At 44.0% G+C, this 23,750-nt stretch overlaps 1 protein-coding gene and 1 long non-coding RNA gene across 6 annotated transcripts in view; one reads left to right on the forward strand and one right to left on the reverse strand.

Annotated features, from left to right (window-relative positions):
* Positions 1 to 8,845, reverse strand: part of APP (amyloid beta precursor protein) — a 148,546-nt gene extending 139,701 nt beyond the window's left edge. For all 4 annotated transcript variants that reach the window (XM_081859422.1, XM_081859421.1, XM_081859420.1 and 1 more), the window contains exon 1: positions 8,642 to 8,845. In XM_081859422.1, coding sequence (XP_081715548.1) covers positions 8,642 to 8,701 — 60 coding nt within the window. In that variant the 5' untranslated portion in view covers positions 8,702 to 8,845. The remainder of the gene's footprint in view (positions 1 to 8,641) is intronic.
* A 189-nt stretch (positions 8,846 to 9,034) lies between these two features.
* On the forward strand, positions 9,035 to 18,384 carry LOC309340572. 2 transcript variants are annotated; one of them, XR_014156061.1, is made up of 3 exons: positions 9,035 to 9,349; positions 10,783 to 10,915; positions 18,318 to 18,384. It is a non-coding gene; the product is annotated as an uncharacterized lncRNA (long non-coding RNA). The 2 variants fall into 2 exon arrangements; XR_014156062.1 differs by lacking the exon at positions 9,035 to 9,349 and having other exon boundaries at positions 10,350 to 10,915.
* The last annotated feature ends 5,366 nt before the right edge of the window (positions 18,385 to 23,750 follow it).

Here is a 23,750-nt window from a genome sequence, read left to right on the forward strand (position 1 = left end):
GATAATATGGACTGTTCCAGTTCCAACTGAAAGGGGGCATTAATGCCCCCTTGCATAAAACTGCCTACAAGTATAAACTAGCACATTAAAGACAAAGCAGCCACTCCTTGTTGTTCTAAGTTTCTACTTACAGAGAAGTATATATTTTTTATGCCGGGAGCACTTTATGAATTGACCCAGCATGTCCACCCAACCACCTGATTTTCTGTTCCATGTGTGAACCAGGCCCAGGAGAAGAAAATAAGCAAAAGAAAATCAAGCAAATCTAACAGCAAACCTGAAAAGGACCAACAAAATCTTCAGATAAATAATATTTAACAAATGCAAACTAGTTATCCAAACACTTAAGAATCCATAACACACATGCTATGACTATGGAGGTTTGAAACTAACAACCGATAAGCCCTTTCAAAATACACATACACAAACTGCTCCACATTTGAGAGAACCAACCAACTAACTACCAGCGGTCCTCTTAGGCAAATCATAAAATCATAGACACACAAAACTGTAGAGCTGGAAGGGACCATGTAGGTCATTTAGTCCTGCAATGCAGGAACATTTTGCCCAACATGGGGCTCAAACCCACAACCGTGCGATTAAGAGTCTCATGTTTTACCGAGTTATCTTCATATCACATATTCATGTATAACTGGTAAGTGGGCACTGCTACTAAGCAGGAGAGGCCCAATAAAAGGAACTACCCATTCAAGATATTTTAAAAATTTAAAAGTATTGCATCACACTGAAGCCAATATAAAAACTCACTATCTCTACTACACAAACACTTTCCTCAGGAGTTTCTTTATGGCCAGCATGGCAGAATGCCTTATTTTTAAAAGGATTGCATGCTATCCCAGAATATTAACAGCTCCATAAAACCCAGTGAGTGATTAGATGGCTCCAACTCCAAGACTGTGCATGGTGTTTCAGCTTTCCCAGATCTGGTGTTTCACGAGCAGCCCCCATCATGCCAAATGCATTTACTTGGACAAGCCCAGGCCTGGCATCGGCTGTGCCATGTGTCACCCGGCTCACTGCCAGCAGGAAGCAGGAGACTCTCCCAACAGAAAAGCGACTTGCCTATCTCCAGAACACTTTTCGCTCCCCAAAATCAACATTACAGTGCACAACTGGCAGGGCTGAACCAAAACACTTTGCCATTCCCAACAGTGCTTCAACACAATCTTACAGCGTTGCCAAGGATGGTAGGGCAGATTTCTCATATTATTCCCTGATTCCCTGGGACCTCTAAAGTTATTTATTTTTATTTGCATTTCTATCCCAGCAATTTCCCCCGCCCCAGGAGCTCCAGAGGGTGTTTATGGTTCTCCCCTCCTTATTCAATCCCTACCACAACCCTGAGCAGTAGGTTAGGCTGAGGGGCAGTGACTGGCCCAAGGTCACCTAGATGCCCAAGAGGGGATTTGAACCCTGAGTCCCAGCAGCGTTCAAGATAAGCCAGGCACCTTTTGCGACTGGTGCGGGTCCAATTACAACTACATGGAGATCTCTGGATGCCAGGTTGGCAACTGACATCTCCACCTGGCTGGCCCCGCCAGCTTTTTTTAAGAAGGTAAGCAAAAGAGCTTATTTACTGTATTTATCTCCTACCTTTCTTTCCAAGGAATACATGGTTCCCATCAGCCTCAGTTAGCACAGCCAATGGTCAAGGATAACAAGGCTTCTAACAATGTGGGGAGGGCAACGTCTGAGAAGGTTTCATTTAGAAGGTTTCATTTAGACCAGGATCATTCTCAACTCCCCAGGGGGATTGAACCTAAGACCTTCTGCATGCAAAGCACATGCTCTATCACTCTTCGTCTGCAATCAAACCACCAACAGGGAGCATGTAAAGCTGCCATCCGACACATCAACCCAGCTCCCAAGAGTCCCTCTTTTGAAGCTTTGGAAATTAATGGCAATCCTACATTCCCAGTATTTAATTAGAAGGGGCATTGGAAGACACCAAACAGCAGGTGGAATACAGCCTTATGGGTCACTTAAGACAGGTCATGCCTGCAGGTTTGAACCAAGCAGGGTCTGAATTTGTTTTAATCAATCACTTTGGCAGTTCAAATATTTCAGACCATGAAAGGAGATTGCCATATTTTTTTTTAGTAAATATGCAAAAACAGACTCGGAATTAGTGGGACAATGCCTTTATTAGGCCAATTTATCTTAAAAATCAAGGATGTGGATTTTAACTCTTTTTTCTAGGTATTGTTCTGAAGAAAAGAAATAAGCTGAGCCCCGCCTACCCAGCCTTTGAACATAACCAATGAATCACACTGCCATCTCTGAATGCTAACAAGTCACCACACAGACTTGACTGGCACAAATAGCTAGTTCCCAAACACACAGCAGATTCTCAGCCTACGCCTGACCTCTGGGGTCTGGGATATCAACATGTAGAATCAGGGTATGGGCACTAGGCTTCAGTCAGGGCAAATAGGAATCAAGAAAACCACAACTGATGACCACATAACATAGACCTTTATCAACATGTCCTCAGATGTAACTATATAGTCCTGCAACCTGAGGCAGTAGTAAACGTACGCGAAGTATTTCATGGGGAATACTATAAGGAACATGACACAGGCACTCAGAGTCAGTTTAAGATCAAGACCCATAGATAGCAAGATTATTCAGAGTGCAAATTATACAATTAGGAACAGATAGTGAAAGATAGGGAAGAGTGACTTTTGCATGTCCTGAACAAGAAGTAAAAACAAACCAGCAATGTCTTTGGTCCATCTTGAAATCAGTCAGTTCTGCTGAATACAACCAAGCTGTCCTGAGGATTATGGATATGTTATGGGCTCTATTTATGCAATCGTCCAAACCATGGTTTGCAAAATTGGAAACAAGCAAAGGTTTGTCTGTTTCCTCTTCCCCTCACATGCAACTTCCTCCTGTTTCCTGCTTAGCACTAACCATAGTTTGCTGGAACGTTCAGGTCAGTAACTATAGCCTTTGTGACCTGGGATATATAAAAATGAACTGGAGTAGGAAGTCACATATAAAAGGGTAAGAGAAAGGAGTACAAATTCCTGATTGTTGGCCATGGGATTTTAGTTTTAGACCACAAAAAACTGTATTTAGCATTGTGCCGGCAAATATACTCAGTGCTAGAAATAGCACACTTTGGACTTCTGCAACCCTATACTACCAAAGAACATGTATTTTAGTTTCTGACATCTGAGAAGCAGGAAAAATTAAAAGTTGAAAATAGAAACCACCAATTTTGTAGTAAACAAAAGAAAGTGTATCATTTGGACACAAACAGTTGCATACAGTCACAATACTGATGACTAGCTGCATATTTGGATATTTAGTCTGGTTTTATATTACAATATTAAAACCATCAGGCTCATCAAAAAAACATTAAAAACCCAACAGGCAAAATATTGCTATACTACAGCTATTGTTGCCGATCAAATAAAACTGATGCACTTCACGTCTGTAGCCAAGTTTATTTGTTGTGTCAACCTGTAACTTTCCTATTTAATAAGCAAACTACAAGGCACCATTTCTTAAAAGAAATATGGTGATGTATTCAGTTTGTTAAAATAAGTAACAAGGAACACTCCGCTAGCTAGTACAAAAGTTCTACTTAGTCAACATGTTTGAATACTTATACCATATAACCGATAAACATTTTATTTGGGAAATAAATTGCAGGCACATGAGTAGCAGAAAGAATGCCCAAGGCCTTTATCTCTTGGTGACTTAAATCATTCTATCCTCCATCTTAAAAATAATCACCTAATGCACACCACTGCATAACATATCTTGTATGAACACCAAAGGCATTTTAAGAGGCATTCCTGCAGCAAGCTACTCTCAGTCACTGGAGGGAACCTGCAGCTCCCCATACATCGTTGGACTACAGCTCATATCATCCCTGACCACTGGCCATGCTGGCTGGGAGCTAGGGAAGCAGTGTTAGAAACTCAGATTTATAAGCTAGGCGCCAAATGGCTCCTTAAACCAGGGTCACAGTCACCAAATTGCAATGCCTAGTTGCCATCTGGGAGCCAGACAGCTCGAAAGTCTTATTTTTTCAATACAACTTTTTGGTTCCTGAAATTCATTCTGATTGTGCAGATAAAATATAATGCATAGAATTCTACAGGATGTGAAAACAGGCAAGATCCAGGCACGCACCACCGGATGGTGGAGATGTCAAGTGGCAAATTTCAAACAAGGTAGGGAATTTGTAATCCATTAAAATCTGGAGGCCCCCAAGGTCTTTATCCCTAATCCTGAGTCTCACCAAAACTCAAACCTGAGCAGCTTCCACAGACAATACGTTTTATTTTGGCTGAAAGAAAGCACTCAGGAATACCTATACAAAAGTCCCATACTCAAGCCTCAGGTTTGGAAATTAAATAAGCATCTTTATTTTCTACAAGCTTACATTCTAAGAGTTGCAACTTCCTTTGTAAACATTGGCCTTGGAATGATTTCAACATTCAATAGAAATAATAAATCTTCAGTTAAGGCTGTAATTAACATCTTCAGCACATAATTTTGCTTTATAAAATGAGCTTCACAAAGACAATTTAATTATGTCCAAATGGGTTAACACTGAAATCTGACAATTTGCAGCAAATGATGCGGGGGGGGGGGGGGAGAGTGAAAAGAAAATCTATCCAAGGCCATAACTGAAAGCAGAGGCGGCTTTGCAACTGTAGACAATATTGTTCATCACAACACCCATCCTTTCCTAATGAATCTGACATTCTTCAGAACAAGGCCATGTAAATTAGTTCAGTACAGTAGGATGGTTTCATTTTGTAAAACGAAAAGCAAGTGGGATGCGCAACAATACGTTGCAATGTAAATTCTCCCCCTGGGGAAGGTGTAGCTCTCCAGATGTTGTAGTACAATGTTGTGTTTTAATTGTTGTAAGCCACTCTTGGAACATGGGGTGAAGGGCGGGTAATAAATTGTAATACTAATAATAGTAATAATAATACAACTCCCATCATCCCTGACCAGTAGCTGTGCTACCTGCTATCCTGATGGGAGTTGTCCAATAATATCCAGAGGGACAAAGACTCCCAAACCCTCCTCCAACAGGACTACTTCTGTCCAGGATGACATCCAGGTAGCCATGCCTTCCTCCAGGATCCTATAAGCTGTCAAAGGGTCAAACCAGGCAATTCACCTTTTTCTCTGGTACTTCTGCAAACCTCTGAGCTTCCTTGAGCCTGCTGATTTTGTTTCAAAATGGCATTATTTTGGCTCCATTTCTCTCGGTACAAGGGCACCAAGTTCACCATGAGAGGGACTGATGTGTCCTTTGTCTTAATTCTTACCCACCCATGGAAAAGGGGTAATAATATTGCTGAGGGTTCAGTTTGAACTAAGGTACAACAGAGTGTTGTGCTTGGGGCCAGACCTTACATGCCAGAGATGGGCTCCATCACATATGAAGGAAGCTTGTAAACAGCTGCTCATCCCGGGGCAGGTAAAAATAGGGTTCTCCAAGACAGCCCAGGCAGGAAAAAACAGTTCTCTCCATTTCTGAGGCCAGCAGGGACTGACACTGTAACCTAACCCACCCGCACACCTTTGTGCTGGGCAGGGTGTGTTTCTCACAACCAGCCACCAACTTGGATTAAAGGAGCAGATTCATGAAGGGTAAGGCTTTCAAAGGCTACTAGCCCCACTGTTCAGAGGCAGTGTGACTTCCAGTTGCTGAAACCACAGGTGGAGGAAAGTGCTGTTGTGTTCTGGGGTCCTGGGAGAACAGGACCTGAACTAGAATCGGTGTTAGAAACTAGGATAGCAAAGCTATTCACCACATGGCTCCTGGAACTTAGGCTATGGGTGCAAAAACAGAAAGTCTAGTCGCCATTTTGTCCTTTTTACAAAGGTGGCTCACGCTGCGGCAGAGGAAGTGGCACTTTGCTGCATGGCATTGATCCTACTTTGGAGTCAGTAGATTAAATAAATAAAATGCACTGTGCAAATGATACGATTTATTTGAGAGGGTTGGAGTAGATGACCCTCAGAGTGCCTTACAACCCTACAATTCTATGAGTAAAACAAACATTTGAATTGTGAGCTATTCTGGTGGCTTAGTGAACTTGACTGTAGGTTTGTGAAAGCAGGTTTGGGCAAATGACTTGCAGTGACTGCTCAAGTTGCCCTGGGGGTGGATTGCACTCCTCCTGGAAAAGGCAGGCAACTCATCCCGCCTTAAAAAAACAGCATTCAGAAGATGCTCGAAGGCATTCCTATCTTAAAGGTGACACATGAGGCTATGACTCCAATGCTAAAAAAAGGGATCAGTGGATTTCTGCCTAGCTGCTCTTTTGCAGATTGCATTTTGTCTAGATGTTCCACCCACTCCACACAAGTGAAGTATCATCCATCAGTTTGCACAGGCTTTCCCTAACCCATAAGAGTGGGCCCTGCTAGAACTGAATTCCTGCTTTAAGATAAGGTTTTTTATGCTGCACAGTATCTGTTTTTAGGGTATATTTTATTGTTTTTAATATTCCATTTCTGTGTGGCACTGAGAAATTCTAAGAATTAAGCAGTTTAGAAATGCTTCTAATTAAGCAAACAGACAATACTCTTACTGTATTGACAATACTCTTACTGTATTGACAATGACTCAGAACTAAGGATGCAATCCTTGCCTCACTGAACTCAGAGGGACTTACTTAGGAGTAGGCACGTTTAGGATTCCACCGCAAGTCTCAATAATTTCACTTAGACTTGGCTTGCGTAGCATAGGATTACAGACTACACCCTGAGAGTAAGTCCAATCGAACCCTGGGAGACTCACTTCTGAGCAAAAGCAGACAGAACTGCACTGTGAATTGGAAGGAAGGAGAGGCAGCTAGCCTGGAAGAAGAAAGGTTTGCAAAAACAAGCAAAGAAGATCAAGAGATAATGGCTAACATCCCTCCCTGCCAAAAAAAAAAAAAAGGCAACAGTATTCCTCCTTACTCTATCTGAATGTATTTTTCTTTTCCCTATCTCTTCAGGACTGTCATATACAGAGATTTGCACGTTATTTTTAATGAGCAAAAAATTAAATCCTAGATTCTTTCCCCAACAGTCTCCAAAAGAGGTGTGGCATATTTAGAGCGTCTTCTGCCACTCCCCTAATCTCCCCCACCTTTAAAATAAGAGGGGAGCAGGCTGGTCAAAACCGCAGCCTCGACCATTGAATGATGTCTGGACCTAACAGATTCTTTCTGAAAGCGCAAGTAGAAAAAAGGCAGACAGCCAAGCCAAGCACAAGGCAGACCCCAGTTTAAGGAAGAAGGGGAAGAGCTCCCCTCCCCTTACACTGCCCAGTCGTGTGCCCAGGCTCCAGTACGTCGCACCCAGCCGTGGCTGCCTGACGGGCAGTGAGATGAATGGGAAGGGAGAGTTGTTTCCAACACCTAGCAGTGAGAGGGCTGCTCCAGGCTGCAGCTCGCATTATTACAGCGCTGCCTTGCTGCACTGCAGAGGCGCCATCTTCTTGCTCTTAATCTTCCCCGCCAACCCATTTCCTTTCCATCGGCTCCCTAAACGCCCATCCTAAGAGGAATCCACCCCCTCCTTGTAACGCGTGGAGGTGCCTCTGAAAAACACGCGCGGCCAAGGCGATTTCCTCCCGCAAGACGGCGGGCGGGGGGAGAGAGAGGTCACCCCCCACGACACACACACACACCCTCTCTCTTTCGCATCCAAACAACGTCTGCAAGGCGCTCTCGGATCAATGAAACGGGGGAGAGTGGAAGGTGCTCGCTCCCAGAAGCAGGTCGTACCAGCTGTGGGAACAGACGGGACGGGGCTTTCTTTTTTAGGAAGCGGGGGGCTCCCTTGTGCAAACGGGGCGGCTATTCCGCAGGAGCCGCCGTCCGCTCTCAAGTTACTCAGAGGCACCTGATCCAAAAACTTGACCCCCCCCTCCCCTATGGACGGCTGGGTAGACGGATGGCCCTTAACCGCCTGCCTGCCGTTTGTTTTCCGCACTGGAGCGCAGAGAAAGAAGAGGAGGAGGAGGAGGAAGAAGAAGAAAAACGAGGCTAGGCTACCAGGAGAGGCGGGAAAGCAGCGGGATGCCTGCCGTCTCCTCTCCCGATCTTCCCCGCGGTGGGTCTCTCTCTCCTCCTTCTCCTCCCCCCATCCTTCCCGGTTCGGTTCCCCACCCCCAGGTCCGCCACACCGGACAACCCAGATCTCTCTCTCTCTCCAGGAAGGCAACAAAAGCCACGCAGCGGCCAGGCGACGCGATCGCGACTCTGCCAAAGCCAAACACTCGGCAGGCGGATCGCCAAGACGGCGCACCTCGGGGGAGGGAGGGAGGGTGGGGGCGGCGGCGCCCTCCTCCTCCTCCTCCCAGCTTCCCGGAGACTGCCGGTCGCGAAATTCAGCACCGAGGAGGCGCACGACCCGGGCACCCCGCTCCCTCCAAGAAGGCTCCAAGTCGGCGCGTCCCACCTCCCCGCCCCACCTCTCGGCGGAGCCCATTGTTCAGGCGGGGAGAGGGAGAGAAAGACCCTCGTCTTGGCGGGGGGCCGGGGACGCCCCCTCCCACGGAGCACACATCCCGGAGGGCAGCCCCCCCCCGCGCCCCTTCATTATGCCGTGTCTCCCACCCCACCCCCGGCGCCCGCCTTACCTCCAAAGCGTCGGCGAGCCACGAGGCCGCGAGCAGCAGCCCGGCTAAATGCGGCAGCATCGCGGTTGGCGGGGGAAGGAGCGGAAGCTCCCGCTGGAGAAGGGAGAGCGGCGAAATCCAGCCGGCGGCTCGGCTTCCTCGTCCCCGCCTCTGCGCTGCTGAGGAATGGAAGGGAGCTGCAGCAGCGGCACCAGCCGAGCTCCGCCGAGGAAAAGGCGAGTCAGCTGATGAGATCCCAGCCCACCCAAAGCAGCGGCGGCGGCAGCAAGGCCGGCCCTCCGCAGAGACCCCTAGCGGAAGCGCCGCGCAACTACAACCGCCCTCCGCGCACGCACACAAACACACACGCGCGCACCCCCGAGGCGCCTGCGAGAATAATGGGAGCGAATGTGGGGCGGGGGAGGAAGGAAGGAAGCCGAAGGAGGGGGCGCAGGAGCCCCGGTGGCCGTCTGATGGCTGTCTGGGTGGGGCGGGAACGCCGATAAGGCCGTTTCATCCCTCGCTCTTCCTTGGTTGTTTTTTTAAAACTATTTTTAGAAGCCACGCCGCTTGTCTGTTGATTCGCGTCCAGACCTGGCGTCTCTCCTGCCTTTTGCAGGTTACCAGGTGGTCTGTTTTCTTGTTGGACATGGGGGGAGTAAGATGCGGTTGAGGTTTTGTTACAGGCAAGCAGGGTATAAATATTGGGAAATAAAAAAAGGAAATAATGTATGAATAATATTGCTGTGAGTTTTTTTGGGGTGGGGTCATGGGAGTAACTCCGGGAGAACTGCCCCCCAAATCAATAGAAATCTGAGGTTCTGCCCCCCCCCCAACAAAAGCCTGCCCCCTAACAAAAACCCTGGCTACGCCCATCAGTGGGGTGGGGTTAGACTGTATGATGCCCGCTGCCCTTCTAAACCTCTGGATCCAGCAAGTCAAATGAAGGATCTCACTCAGTTGGTCTTTAAGGTGCTACTGGAAGGAATTTTTTTATTTTATTTTGTTTTGCCATGGCAGACCAACACGCCTACCTATCTGTAGAAGGATCTCATTGTTCATGTAGCCAGGCAAGGGACACAGTGCCCCCTAAGTATGGGTTGTTAATAGAAGAAAGGGATTTACTCTCTGCCAGAGGACATGGAGGTGGGCCCCCACCCTCACCTGGCTGGTGCCAAGATGGATAAAAGCCAAGAATGTGAGAGAGATCTTGGCTAGAAGGAAGCAGAAGCCAGAGAGTGAGAGCCATGCTTGATTTCTGTTTGAATCCTAGGCTGCAGCTGTGGGAGAAACAAGATCTTCTGGGTTGTTAATGCTGTGAGGCCCTCCATCAGGCTCAGTTTGTACATATGTGTAGATAAACCATATACTATAAAGACACTGTGGTCTCCTCTGCTCCTCATTCCAGGGCAATGGGTCCCTGGGTAAGTGTGGTGTAGTGGTTAAGAGCGGTAGCCTCGTAATCTGGGGAACCGGGTTCGCGTCTCCGCTCCTCCACATGCAGCTGCTGGGTGACCTTGGGCCAGTCACACTTCTTTGAAGTCTCTCAGCCCCACTCACCTCACAGAGTGTTTGTTGTGGGGGAGGAAGGGAAAGGAGAATGTTAGCCACTTTGAGACTCCTTAAAGGGAGTGAAAGGCAGGATATCAAATCCAAACTCTTCTTCTTCTTCTACCTGGAACCCCTGGAATAACCTCTCAGAGATTGAGATGGCATGCCACAATATAAACCCTGCAGCATATGCATTGTTGCAGTGGATGCAATTTCCTTCAAGATAGTTTGCTTTGAAAGGCTTTCATCCTACCCCATATTTCCACCCCCCCTTTTTTTTAACAGCTAGCTTTCTTAAGGAAAATCTGTGCCACTATCCGTATGCTTGTATGTGTGGGAGTGACAGGATTTGATGTGGAAGAGGAAATGGTGCTTTGAACTTGTAGAACAGCATTTTGAGAGTTAGATGTTTCTAATTAACCCTATTGTTTGCCGTCTCTGAAGTGAAAACCCTCTAGATGCAGCCCAAAAGTGTTAGAACCATGTCAATGTCATGTTTTATTCACTTGAAAGAGTATTTAAAGGACAAGATGTAATTACTAGGTATGGTTTTTTTTTGTTTTGTTTTTTTTTTTTAGTGCTTGACGCAGGTTATCCTTTTAATTCCCCAGGAGAATTTCTCACGTATCCAGAAGACTTTGACTGCTGTGTCTGATCTTGCAGAATGACAGCTACAGCCGTCTTGGAAAGCAGGCCACAGAAGTCAAGACCAGAAGTATTAGTGCAGTTTTAGTATGTGCTACAGTAAGTATAGGTAAAGGTAGGAAAGCGGGTAGCACTGTGGTCTAAACCACTGAACCTCTTGGGCTTGCCAATTGGAAGGTCGGCAGTTCGAGTCCACACGACAAAGAATACCAGTGCAAGTAGATAAATAGGTACCGCTGCCGCAGGAAGGTAAACAGTGTTTCTTTGCGCTCTGGCACTTGTCACAGTCCTCCATGCACCAGAATCGGTTTAGTCATGCTGGCTGCATGACCTGGAAAGCTGGCTGCAGACAAACGCAGGCTTCCTCAGCCTGAAGCGAGATGAGTGCCACACCTCATAGTTGCCTTTGACTGGTCTTAACCATCCAGGGGTCCTTTACCTATTATTTACAGTACATATGCAACCACACACTTGTGCCTTGTGTAATTTTGCCTCGTACAGACAGCCAGGGAGTAGACAACAGCAGCAAAGTGCAAGAGATATTTGCAGGAGCACAATCTGTTTTTTACACAAGTGACATTTGTTTATTTAATATAATTTATATACCACTTGATTGTTTAAAAAAAAACCCAAAGAAACTCAAATCTGTTTATTTATTTACTTGTATCTATTTCTGGCTTGTGTTATTTTGTTCTTTGTTTAAAATATTTATAGTCTGGTCAACAGCAGTGTTCTCAGAAGGAACTTGTAAGAAATGCAAAATCTCCATTGCCTCAATCAGGGGTGGGAAATCTTTGGTAGCCCAAGGAATGTGTTCCAATGGGACGTGGCAGTGATAGGTGTGGCCAGAGGCAAAAATGTGGCTCTTCTTACCATAGGATATATTCTTGCTATTCAGAAGGAAGGCACTTATACACCTGTATCTGCTTCCTCCATCTAGGCAAGCAAGAGACATGGTCACAGGTCAAGGGCACATTGCAGGCAGGCAAGAGCATGGAGCAGGGACTATGAGAGCTATGGCTTGGGGAACGAGTGTGGTCTGAGCATCCATCAAGGAATCTGGACAAAGGGGACCAGGTGGCCCCATAAGTGAGGTTGCCCATGGGTAGTGTAGATTGTGAAATCTTTTAAGAATGGCTCCGGTGTGCTCTCTTTTCCACGTGAACAATATGTGGAAGTCAGAACATAGGACGAGTCTGCTGAGTCAGGCAAATGACTTATGTAGCTCAACATCCTGTTCTCCCAAAGGCCAGCCAGATGATTGGGAAAAACCCACAAGCAGGATTTGAGTACAGCTGCACTCCCAGCACTTGTAATTTCCAGCAAATAGTATTCGGGGGCACTATGCTTCTGACAGTGGTGACAGAGCATGGCTTCTCTTGCTGGTAGCTCTTGATGGTCTTATTCTCCATGAATTGGTCTAATCCTTCTAAAAAGCCACCCAAGTTGGTGGCCATCACTCCATCTTGTGGGATTAAATTTTACAGTTTAATTATGCACTGTGTAAAGAAGTGATTTCTTTTGTCTGTCCTGAATCTTCTGACATTCGGCATCATGCTACAGGCTGTAATGGTTTTCCCATAATGCAAAGTATAGGTTAGGACCCCAACCAATTGGAGCCCTTGTTAAGGTTTGAAATGTTGCAAGGATTTCAAGAAGTCTTACCATGGCTCTCTCACTGGGCTCCTTTAAAAATTCCTCCCAGTTTGTAACATTTCATAGACTGTTCTGATCCGTGGCCACCTATCAGCAAATCTCTGAACTGAATTGGTAGATTGATTCGGCTAGCCAGAAACAGAGCCATCGTTTTCTAAACTAATACATGAATGTTCTGAAAGCATGATGGTTGCTTACATTCTGTATGCAAAGTTATGCAAATATTGGTAGAAGGTGCAACAAAATGCTGCAGTGTGGAATGCTCCTGCTCTGAATACTCCATTGCTTCTCCCTTCCACTCACTTTTCTGCCCCTCCTCCTGCCAGCCCAATCAATCAATCAATCAATCAATCAATCAGCATTCTGTAGCCACTGAGGAAGCTAAGTCTTTATTGAGCTGTGCTTGGATCTCTCCTGCACCCTCTACTACTGGTGCTCTTGCCCCACAAAAATATTGTACCTGCAAATCTGGTAGTTCCCCCAAGCCAGCTGTTACTTCCTGCTTGTGCGTGGATAATGCCATTTTTGCTCCAAAGGAACCCGCACTCGGATCCTTGAGATCATTCTGGGTATACATGATACATAGCTAGCCTCATTTCCTATCCATATCTGATCACATTATACATTCAATAGAAGAACCAGTACCCCAGTATCTCCAGCTCAGTTCTTCTCAGTCGCTTGCTACTCTTAACAGCACGTCTTAAAGATGAATAGATTTGAGGGAATCAAGCATTGAGATCTGATAAGCTTCCGTAAAAGGGAAGAATAAAATGGTAACTGAAGGAAGATTGCTCATCTGTTAAAATATATACTGCACAAGAGCTCAGATCTTTCAGAGACGCTGGATTTTTCTGTTTCAGTTAATCGGCTTTGTTGTGCCTTTGATGTCTTCCCAAGGCTCTTTCTTCCTATGGAGTGTATAGATGGAGCTAGATAGAGTATCTGTGCCTGTTTCCTAGAGGCACTTGAAAATACCTTTAGACATACTTTTTCAACCTTGACATATGCAGAGTTGCATTGCTCGTCATTTTAAGAACATGATGACGCATTCCTTCTGCTAATGAAGATGGTTTACTCTCATTAAGCTAACGGTGAGTTTTTATTTAGTTATTCATTCATTCTAGAGTTTCTAATCCACACTGTGCAAAAGAAAACCCAAGCCGTGTACATCAACGGGCTAGAAAACACAGTAAAAATCATAGAGCAATGTTTTTAAAAATCCCCATAAAACTAACAAGAATTCAAAGCTGCAGAAATAAGACAGACTAATTTGGCGAGGCGTAAGTGGAAATAAAAGTTTTCAACAAACATAGCCATGATAGGGCTTGCTGCACTTCCAGAGTGCTCTAGTCACATCATTGTATGGCAGTAAAAAGTCACTGCTTTATGATCATTGATGACAGGGAAAAGGCCAATATATATATATATATATATATATATATATATATATATATATTAAAATGTTCCCATCCTATGAATTTCTTCACTGAAACAATTTAGTAAAAGGTCCCAGTGTTGGCATAAGGATGCTAGTGGTCGTAACTCAAGCCCAGGAACCAGAGCTGGATCTGCTCAACAATCAGATCAGTTATTGGGCTCAAGCTGCACAATTCCAGGAGTGCCTACTCTTCTGGTAGTTGTGGGTGGGCCTCTGTTTTGGTGGTGCTTCCAGCACGGCTATTCCCTACACGAATGAAGACTCCTCCCCTTTCATTCATGCAGGGATGCCTCTGTGCACCTAAAGAAGAAATACTGTCTTTGGACTGGACCTGATGCCGTTGCCACTGTAGGAGCAGTTAGAAGGTCCTTCTGTGTGTCTTTTTACTCCATTTTGTTTTTCTCTGGGCAATGCAGAAGTACTTACACTGGTCTTTAGGGGACAAAAGAGGGGCTTGTTGCCATCAGCACCTTGGAGAGCATCCTAACTTTCAGTGGAGGCTGGTGTTCAATGGGATAGGTAGGGTGCAAGGCAGGCAGGCCAACAGTAGGTGGAGTGAGAGCCAATGACAGGGCCTCATCCTTGCTGAATTGTACAAAGGCAGCACTGAGATTGGGGGGGGGGGGGGCTGACAGCCAGTGGCCATCCCTTGACTGGCTGTAAGTAAAGAGGTAGGCTTCTTAAACTGGCCGAGAGCAAACAGCTTGGTGGGGTAGATGCCCCATTTGCCCAAATAAATTAGCCTCCACTGATCCTAAGGTGGCCTTCTTGATGAATGGAAATAGGGGACAGCAGGGAAGATAGTGTTCTGAGTTTAGTAATGCATATTATTGCTTGCTCCATTGCAGCTAAAACCAACCTGAAGAATGGGCGGATGGGTGGTTTGCCTGTTTGTCTCTTGCATTTGTTTTGGAAAACTTAGCCTATTCGCTTGTTAGCTCATTTGGAAAACCTTCTTATGAGGCTTGACATGTTGCTGGGTTTCAACTGCTGTTCTGGTGGGGGTGGGTGGCTGTTGCTCTTACCCTTTTACATATGGTATTTCAAAGATGCACCCTTGCTCACAACTACTACTTGTTGAAATTGTGAGCAAATGTCTGCAGGACTACAGCCTTACATCCCGAGCCTCTAGAAACAAGCTGTTGTAATAGCTTGCACTGAGGGAGGTTCCTCTGGTATCCTTGCTTGTGGATCAGGGCACACCTGGAACACCATTTTATAATTCTGCTGCTTTGTGTTTCATAGAATCATAGAATTGTAGAGTTGGGATTAAAACCGCCATTGTCAGAGCTTCATATCCAAGATTAGGCTTTCATCGACAATGTGTCTTGCTGGCCTTTTAGGATGTCACAGTAAATGAATCCTGCCTTGGATGGAGCCCTGGCCTATCCCCACTCCACCTGTACAGTGCAGTCTTTTGACATGCCACCATTCATCTGGTGAGGGTGGTTCTTCCCAGGGCTGACTCCAGGTTTTGAGGACCCTTAGACAACATTCCCTGAATGGGACCATCTTCACCTCTGTTGCCCAGTCAATTCCCCTCTCCCTTATTTCCACTTGCATGCTCAGAGAGGGAAGCAGACAGGCAGTGGCAACCATGAGGAGAGCAGGAGGTTCTGGAGGTTGACAGTGGGCCCCCTGCCTTGACAGGTAGCTGACAATGCCTACTACAGGCAGCCCTGTATCGGGAATTTTTAAAGTTGTATTTCAATCAACTTGTTTTTATTATTGGTTGTTAGCCGCCCTGAGCCCAGTCTTGGCTGGGGAGGGTGGGGTATAAATAAAAAATATTATTGTTGTTGTTGTTGTTGTTGTCTGATATTTTGTAATTTTTTATATGTTCTGTAAGCCACCCAGAGTTGCTAGGGAAATCCAGCCAGATGAGCAGAGTATAAATAAATTATTATTATTATTATTATTATTATTATTTATTTATTATTTTTTATTATTATTATTATTGCCGACTTTTGCTGGTCCTGGCTGTTGAAAGCATTCACCCCCATATAGCAGCAGGCCATTCTGCTCTTGGTTTAGCAACTTTTATAATCTGGGTATTCATGTTGATTAAATACAGTCCAGCGTGCTCTGAATCTTCAGGATAACATACACATCCATATTCAGTTGTATGCATGTCATTTATTCATGGCAGACAAATGAAGGCATAATTTGTTTTCAAAAGAAGTCAGAGTGGAGACTTGCTGCATTACAGACCTGTTATATCATGTTAGCAGACAAATAGCTGCTCTCAGCCCGTCTTCATAATTGGACAAGAAAATGCATATCCACCTTTTCTAATGCACTGAGAGAATGGAAACACGCTATAACAACAGAGAATGCAATCCACATCTCATTGAAGCCAGTAGCAATTTCCCACTAATTTTAAATGTACCCATAATACCCTTATTATTTCTCATCCACAAAGGATGTTTTAGCGGCCTTGTACTTTAGAAGTGCTACACAGTTTTTCTTCAAATAAAAAAACACAAGTTTATTGTGCTGCATTTTGAAGTATAGCAATTATAAATCAATCTAATCTTGTACCAGGTAATAGTAATTTATCTCTTTGGTGCCAGAGGACTGGGAAGAGTAAAGTGTTCCAAACTTTACTGCAACGGATGGAAAAAACTCAATGCTGTACTTTATCCCACAAATGAACCTTTCTTGCTTGGGGATCAAAGTTGTTTTTATTAAGGATAGAGTTCTGTATAAAGAACAGAGAATGCTGACCTCAGTTCTACAAAAGAACTTTATAGTTTGGTTCCAGGAAATGTAGGGAAAAAACAGGTAACGTTGTCATAGCAACAAGAGAGAGAAGTTCTCTTTCAGAAAAAGCTGAAATAGTCATAGCCTCAAATAATACAATATCCATATAGTTCTTCATGTCTTCAGGAGTGGGCAGAAGGTAGACCGGGATCTACAGGTAAATCTGTGGATGTTTTGCTATAGATTGGCAACAGGTTCTGACTCTCAATTGTTCAGGAAAACAATTCCCCTCCTATCAAATTCAGGCTGATGAAATGAAGAAAGCTAACCAGAAGTAGGGAATGGTGAATTTCTGCATTTCAGTTTCCCTCCCTTTTTCATTTCCACAATCTTCAGTTCTCCACACTTCTACACCAGTTTGTAAATTATGTTTTTTTAAAGTCCTCATCAAAATTTAGCAGCATTTGAGTGTGCATTTCTTCTAAAATACATATTTGTCCATGTCTACCCAATTTACAAGTTTTTGCAAAAGCAATTTGCCCCTAATATAATGCATTTTTGTATGTTATTTCCTTTAAAATATGCATTTTTATGAAAACTCTACCCTAGCATATGCATTTTGTACCTCTTACTTGGCAAAATTCAGAGAAATATGAATTTCAAAGGCTGGCTGCGTTTTTGTTCACATGCATTGTTTCAGAATGTGTGAATTAGGTAGATTCACCTATAAATGCAAACCGGCTCAAATTTCTTCCCCATCCCTAACCAGAAGTAGATTTTTATGTGAAAAGACTGTGACCACAGTTCTATTCTAGTACTGAAATCTAATGCATAGTTTCATGTCCTTAGAGGCATCCTGCTCAATAATTCTAGCAAGGTAACTTACCAGATTCATCATGGTTTTCCAATATGAGATACTGGTTGTGCTTTTGCTATACAGTGGTGCTTCTGCACCAAAAGGGCAGAACATAGATGTTTTAATAAAATGAATAAATATGGAAAATAGATGTTCAAAATTTCTCATGTCATTACCAAGTCAGGAGGGTGAGACGACATTGATGTTGTTCATCCCACATGTTCCTCAGGGTAAGATGCAACAAAATAAACTGTATCTTCTTTAGAAGGTCAAATCAAGGGGTTTCTTAGTTTTTGGATTAGGTACACCAGTTTGGCCTTTCTAGGTTACAGAATACCTTTCATAACTAGCTGAGTGGCAAATTTTGCACCTTATCTGAAGTCGTTGATATTGTCAAAGTGACCTTATGTGGATGACTTTTATGGTGCTTTTCCTGGTCACTAATTACATTTTTAAAAATAATAATAATAATGACTATATTTGGTTATGCTTGAATCTTGATCCTTTGTGATTTAATCATTATGTGCTATAATGGCCAATTGGCTGAGCTATAACTTTGAAACGTAATCCTGTTACTAAACTTGGGAAGACCTTAGTTAATATAATAATCTCAGAGGGCTGGGAAAGTAACCTTAAGTTATAGTAGGACGCAAATGTATACTGTAGACATAAATAGCTCATTTATTCCTTTTCATGAAAATTTCATAAAAGAAAAGCACACTGGATTTATTGATCTTTGTGCCAATAAAATACTGCAGTTGGCAGATATTCTAGTGATCTGTTTCTTCAGCAGCCTGGTTGTGCACAGATTAATAAAGCAGTGTTCTCATTACATTTTATTTCATCAGACACATATGAGGCCAATGGGAAAGCTTGCTCTCTCCAGCTGTAATAAAAATCTGCCCAGTAACAGCATCTGGTCCTGCACTATGCAAGCCTTTTATAAGGTATGTCTTGTGTTAAACATCTGATATATAAATGCATCATCTTGTACTTTAAACATATAATATTATCGGTGCATCTTAATAGGCATTAAAAGTAAAACACTATTTTCCATGCAAATCAATCTTGTCATTGATGTCTAGCAACAGGGGCCAAAGTAGATGTGACATTAATTGGGTGAATGCAATTAACATGCACATTTTTTCCTATGTAAATAGCAGCCCTGGTGATATCCAAGTAGCCTCAGGATTGTGGAGTGGGGCTGGATATGTAAATAGCAGCCCTGGTGATATCCAAGTAGCCTCAGGATTGTGAAGTGGGGCTGGATAGGCACAGTTTAACTATTTCTCTCTTTACCACAGTCCTGACAAAAATCTCCTCCCTGAAGCTACTATTTGCATTTCAAGTGAAGCATCCACTGGTGTCAGTGAGAGCTTCCATTAGAATGCAAATCATAGAATCATAGAGTTGGAAGAGACCACAAGGGCCATTGAGTCCAACCCCCTGCCAAGCAGGAAACACCATCAGAGCACTCCTGACATATGGTTGTCAAGCCTCTGCTTAAAGACCTCCAAAGAAGGAGACTCCACCACACTCCTTGGCAGCAAATTCCACTGTCGAACAGCTCTTACTGTCAGGAAGTTCTTCCTAATGTTTAGGTGAAATCTTCCTTCTTGTAGTTTGGATCCATTGCTCCATGTCCGCTTCTCTGGAGCAGCAGAAAACAACCTTTCTCCCTCCTCTATGTGACATCCTTTTATATATTTGAACATGGCTATCATATCACCCCTTAACCTCCTCTTCTCCAGGCTAAACATGCCCAGCTCTCTTAGCTGTTCCTCATAAGTCATCGTTTCCAGGCCTTTGACCATTTTGGTTGCCCTCCTCTGGACACGTTCCAGTTTGTCAGTGTCCTTCTTGAACTGTGGTGCCCAGAACTGGACACAGTACTCCAGGTGAAGTCTGACCAGAGCAGAATACAGTGGCACTATTACTTCCCTTGATCTAGATGCTATACTCCTATTGATGCAGCCCAGAATTGCATAGGCTTTTTTAGCTGCCGCGTCACACTGTTGGCTCATGTCAAGTTTGTGGTCAACCAAGACTCCTAGATCCTTTTCACATGTACTACTCTCAAGCCAGGTGTCACCCATCTTGTATTTGTGCCTCTCATTTTTTTTGCCCAAGTGCAATACTTTACATTTCTCCCTGTTAAAATTCATCTTGTTTGTTTTGGCCCAGTTCTCTAATCTGTCAAGGTTGTTTTGAAGTGTGATCCTGTCCTCTGGGGTGTTAGCCACCCCTCCCAGTTTGGTGTCATCTGCAAATTTGATCAGGATGCCCTTGAGTCCATCATCCAAGTCGTTGATAAAGATGTTGAATAAGACCGGGCCCAAGACAGAACCCTGTGGCACCCCACTAGTCACTCTTCTCCAGGATGAAGAGGAACCATTGATGAGCACCCTTTGGGTTCGGTCAGTCAGCCAGTTACAAATCCACTGAGTGGTAGCATAGTCAAGTCCGCATTTTACCAGCTTCTTTACAAGAATATCATGGGGCACCTTGTCAAATGCCTTGCTGAAATCAAGGTAGGCTACATCCACTGCGTTCCCTTCACAGAGAGTTCTTCTTTTGGACCATGGCAGAGAAAATTAAATTTTCTTTTTCTCTGCCCCACTCCTCAAGGTATCAGTGATGATCAGACTTTCCTGCATTCACATAACCAACATCACATCTAGTTTGGCCATGAGGATCTCACCCATACCTTTTAATGGACCTTCAGCATTGGCCTGGTATGCTTTGCATACCACAGCAACATGCAGAGAGACTCCCATTGGCATGAGATTCCCTGACATACGTCGCTCACTGCAATCCTGTCTAGCAATTGTCATTTGTACCTTCATAACTGCACAACTAGACAGCTGCAATGTACTCCATGTACATTACTGCGGATGATTGTTCAGAATTTTCAGCTGGTACAGAATGTGACAGACCATTTCCGTGAGATGACTGGCATTGGAGCATATTATATTATGGTTCTGGTAACTATGCTGATTGCATATTGCTTTCCAGGGATAAATCAAGATGCTGGTTTGAGACAAAAAGTCTTAAGAGCTTAAGACTGTCCACATGCGGAAACCAACCAGACTGGAAGCTAAATCTTACTGCAAATGGGAGATGAGGCAGGCAATGTTCTCTACTCCATCTGAGGGCAGGCGGCTAGCTTTAAGGGGTGCATGTGGCACACACAGCTTTGTGTCCTCTAATACCATGCTCCTACTCAGTATACATACAGCTGCCTCACTATACAGTATGTGCATAGGGCCCTGAATGTGGGCTTTGTGTAGGGTTGCCAGACCTCCAGGTCTGATCTGAAGCCTCCAGCTTTTCCTCACCTCTTCCAGGTAGCAGGTGGAGCACTTGAATCTCCAGGTGGGCAAGAAAGCTTTTAATTAAAAGAATATATATTGAAAATGCACACAGCTTGCAAGCTCTAGCCTGACACGAGCTGGATGCAAATTATAGGATAGACGCTAAGGGAGTGGATGTCCTACCCTCCCCCATTCTTCTCTTCCTATTCACCTCTGTCTCATTGACCCACCCAATGACATCACTAGGAGTCTCCCCCCCGTGGCATCACCACAAACTGCCCCTAGTTCTGCCCCTTGAGGAGGACACTTGTTCCCCTTTCCAGGAGGCGAGGAGCCCGGCTAAAAAAGGAACAGGGTGCCTGTGGCTACTTGCTTGGGAGCAGATCCAAAGGAACTCACCCCCTCAGTCCCACCCTCCCAAAGTGGGAGTGGGGGGTGGGGATATCAGCAAAGAATCTCCCTTTCTTTCCCTGCTAGTAGTAGAAGAAGAATTGGCTCTTAGGGACACTGGGTGTGTGTGTGTTGATTTTTTGTTTGTTTGCTTTTGGGGAGGGGAGGCTGTGCCTTCATTATACACCTTTAGGCACCAGGCAAATACGTTACTTTTTAACCAGGCCATTGGTTGATCCGATTTACACCCTATGCCCTTTTAAAATGTGTGGTTTTTTTGTGGGGGGGGGAGTATTGGGTTGCTTTTTTTGTTTTATTAGGTGTTTTGTAGTTTCATACCTTGATTTTATTCTGTGAATTGTTGGGGGTGTCAGGAATTTTACTTTTTGAAATATTGCGAGCCTACTGCCCTCGTACCAGTTTACACTGCTGCTTTCAACTTCCTGTTAATTCTCTCCCTTTTAAAAGTCAGGAACAGAACATCAAAACACATCCAGAAATTAATTCAGAATAGAAAAGCAGATTAATCAATTATGCACACTGAGAATCGCTCTTGGTGCTGCGCTGTTAGAATGGAGGGTCTGCACTTAAGTTTCAAATGAGTGCATCCATTGTTTACAAGTCAGTAGGTCTGAAAGGGAAATAATGAGAGCTGATCAGAAATAATATTTATTTATTACTGCCCTTTATGCATTCATGGTCCCGGCTTATTTTTATGCAGAAGAGAGCAACTTTGCCAAGTACTTTTGAAACATAAACCGAGGACTGGCGAGTGTTTGGAAATAAATGATTAATAACTATTAGGGACAGGAAGTTGGATGACAATTGATCATAGTAGTTACTTTATTAGAGTGGTACCCTTATATTTTCAATTATTCTTCACTCTTTCTTCCTAGGATCACTTGTGTGTGTGTTTTCAACTTTGCATGACTAGATTCTTTGCGTTGTAGGTTTGGATTAATATGTTCTAGCTTAGATTGACATTTCTTGTGGCTGTAGAATGCCTCACAGCAGTTTCATAGCTGTGTAGTTCGCTATACTGGAACAGCATGATTGTGACAACCATCAGATGACAGCATTCAGATGATTAGACATGAAACTGTGCAACAACCAAGCAAGGGAAACAAGTCATCTTGAATATGGAGAGCTTTTAGTGCTGTAAATGAGCAGCCGCCCCAGTTCCTGGCTGTGAATGCACACAGGTATGCTGTGCATTAAATAGGCATTAATATGCAGCAAAGGCATCAGGGTAGAGAAATATTGAGACTCTCACTATCACACTACCGGTACGTACTTAAGATCATTGTGATTCCAAGTCAGGCAAGGACTCATGTCTCAAGCTAATAATGCTAGTGGCACCCCAATGATGTTGCAATTAATGTGAAACAATTGGGTTTATATAGTGCCTTGATGATGAGATGATGAATCATCAAAAGAGCCTCTTGAAACAACAACAAACAAAAAAAAACTATCAGGAAGACAGCATGCCAAGTGACGGTAGCTGTTGTGTGTGAATAAACAAAATTATTCCCCTTTGCTGGCTGAGACAGAAACAGTAACTTGATGTGACAGAAGAGTGGAGCTTTTCAGAGAATGATGACATGGTCACAATGATGAGTAAAGTAACCTTGACAGCAGCATCTTGTATGGGTTACAAAAAGTTAAGGAGTAGCAGAGGGCAGGATGAAGGGATTCAGAGAAGACAAGATGGGCAACAGCCAACATAAAAGATAAAATAGGACTGCCAAACACCCAGATTTTCCCGGACATTTCAAAGGCGGAATTGATGTTTCAGGGGATCTCAGGCAAGTCAATTGAAAAAGCTCAACAACCTGAGGTTTTTAAAAGTCAGACCAATAATAAATTCAATCAGCAACAACACAACATTCAGTTTTTGTTGTATTGAGGACTTTCCATGTTTGCACAAGCTCCAAGATGCTGTGAAATTAACAGACATATTATTTTGGCAAAATTGATATGTCCTGAAACCAAAGGTTCTTTGGTGACAGAAGGCGGTGTCTGAGTCACCTCTACTGACACATTAAGAACAAACAATAATCTGAAAGCACAAGTTGAGGTTCATTTGGTTCATTTGAGATTCTGGTTGGTTCCAAATGTGGAAATAATATGTTCTGGGTCCAGAACAAATTCATGAAGGAGGACTTACTTTGCTGCACACTCAGAAAGGAGGAGGGAAGGGGCAGCATGGGCAGGCACAAAACTCATGCATATCTTTGCCTAACAAGCTTTATTTACCAGCCAACTGTTTTCATGCTTTCTAGCCAAAGAACAACAGAATGCTTGCAGTGTGTCTCAACAAAAACAAGGAAACAGGCCAATAGCCAAAAAGGGTGCAAAACGCCTTTTTATGTGTTGTATTAAGAATAGCCAGCACCTCAGTGCTTTAAAAATAAGCAGACTTCAAATTCTTTTGACATGATTAAACAAGCAAAGAGATCTGAACAAACCAGCACATGGCCCCCCAAAAGAAATGTTTTCACAGCGGGAGGAAAAATCACAAAGACATCCAGTGAAATAATAACTGGTTTGCACAGAACATTGCTCCAGCTCTGATTT

This window comes from Podarcis erhardii (assembly GCF_964252035.2).
Source record: "Podarcis erhardii genome assembly, chromosome: 4".
Lineage (NCBI taxonomy): Eukaryota > Metazoa > Chordata > Lepidosauria > Squamata > Lacertidae > Podarcis > Podarcis erhardii.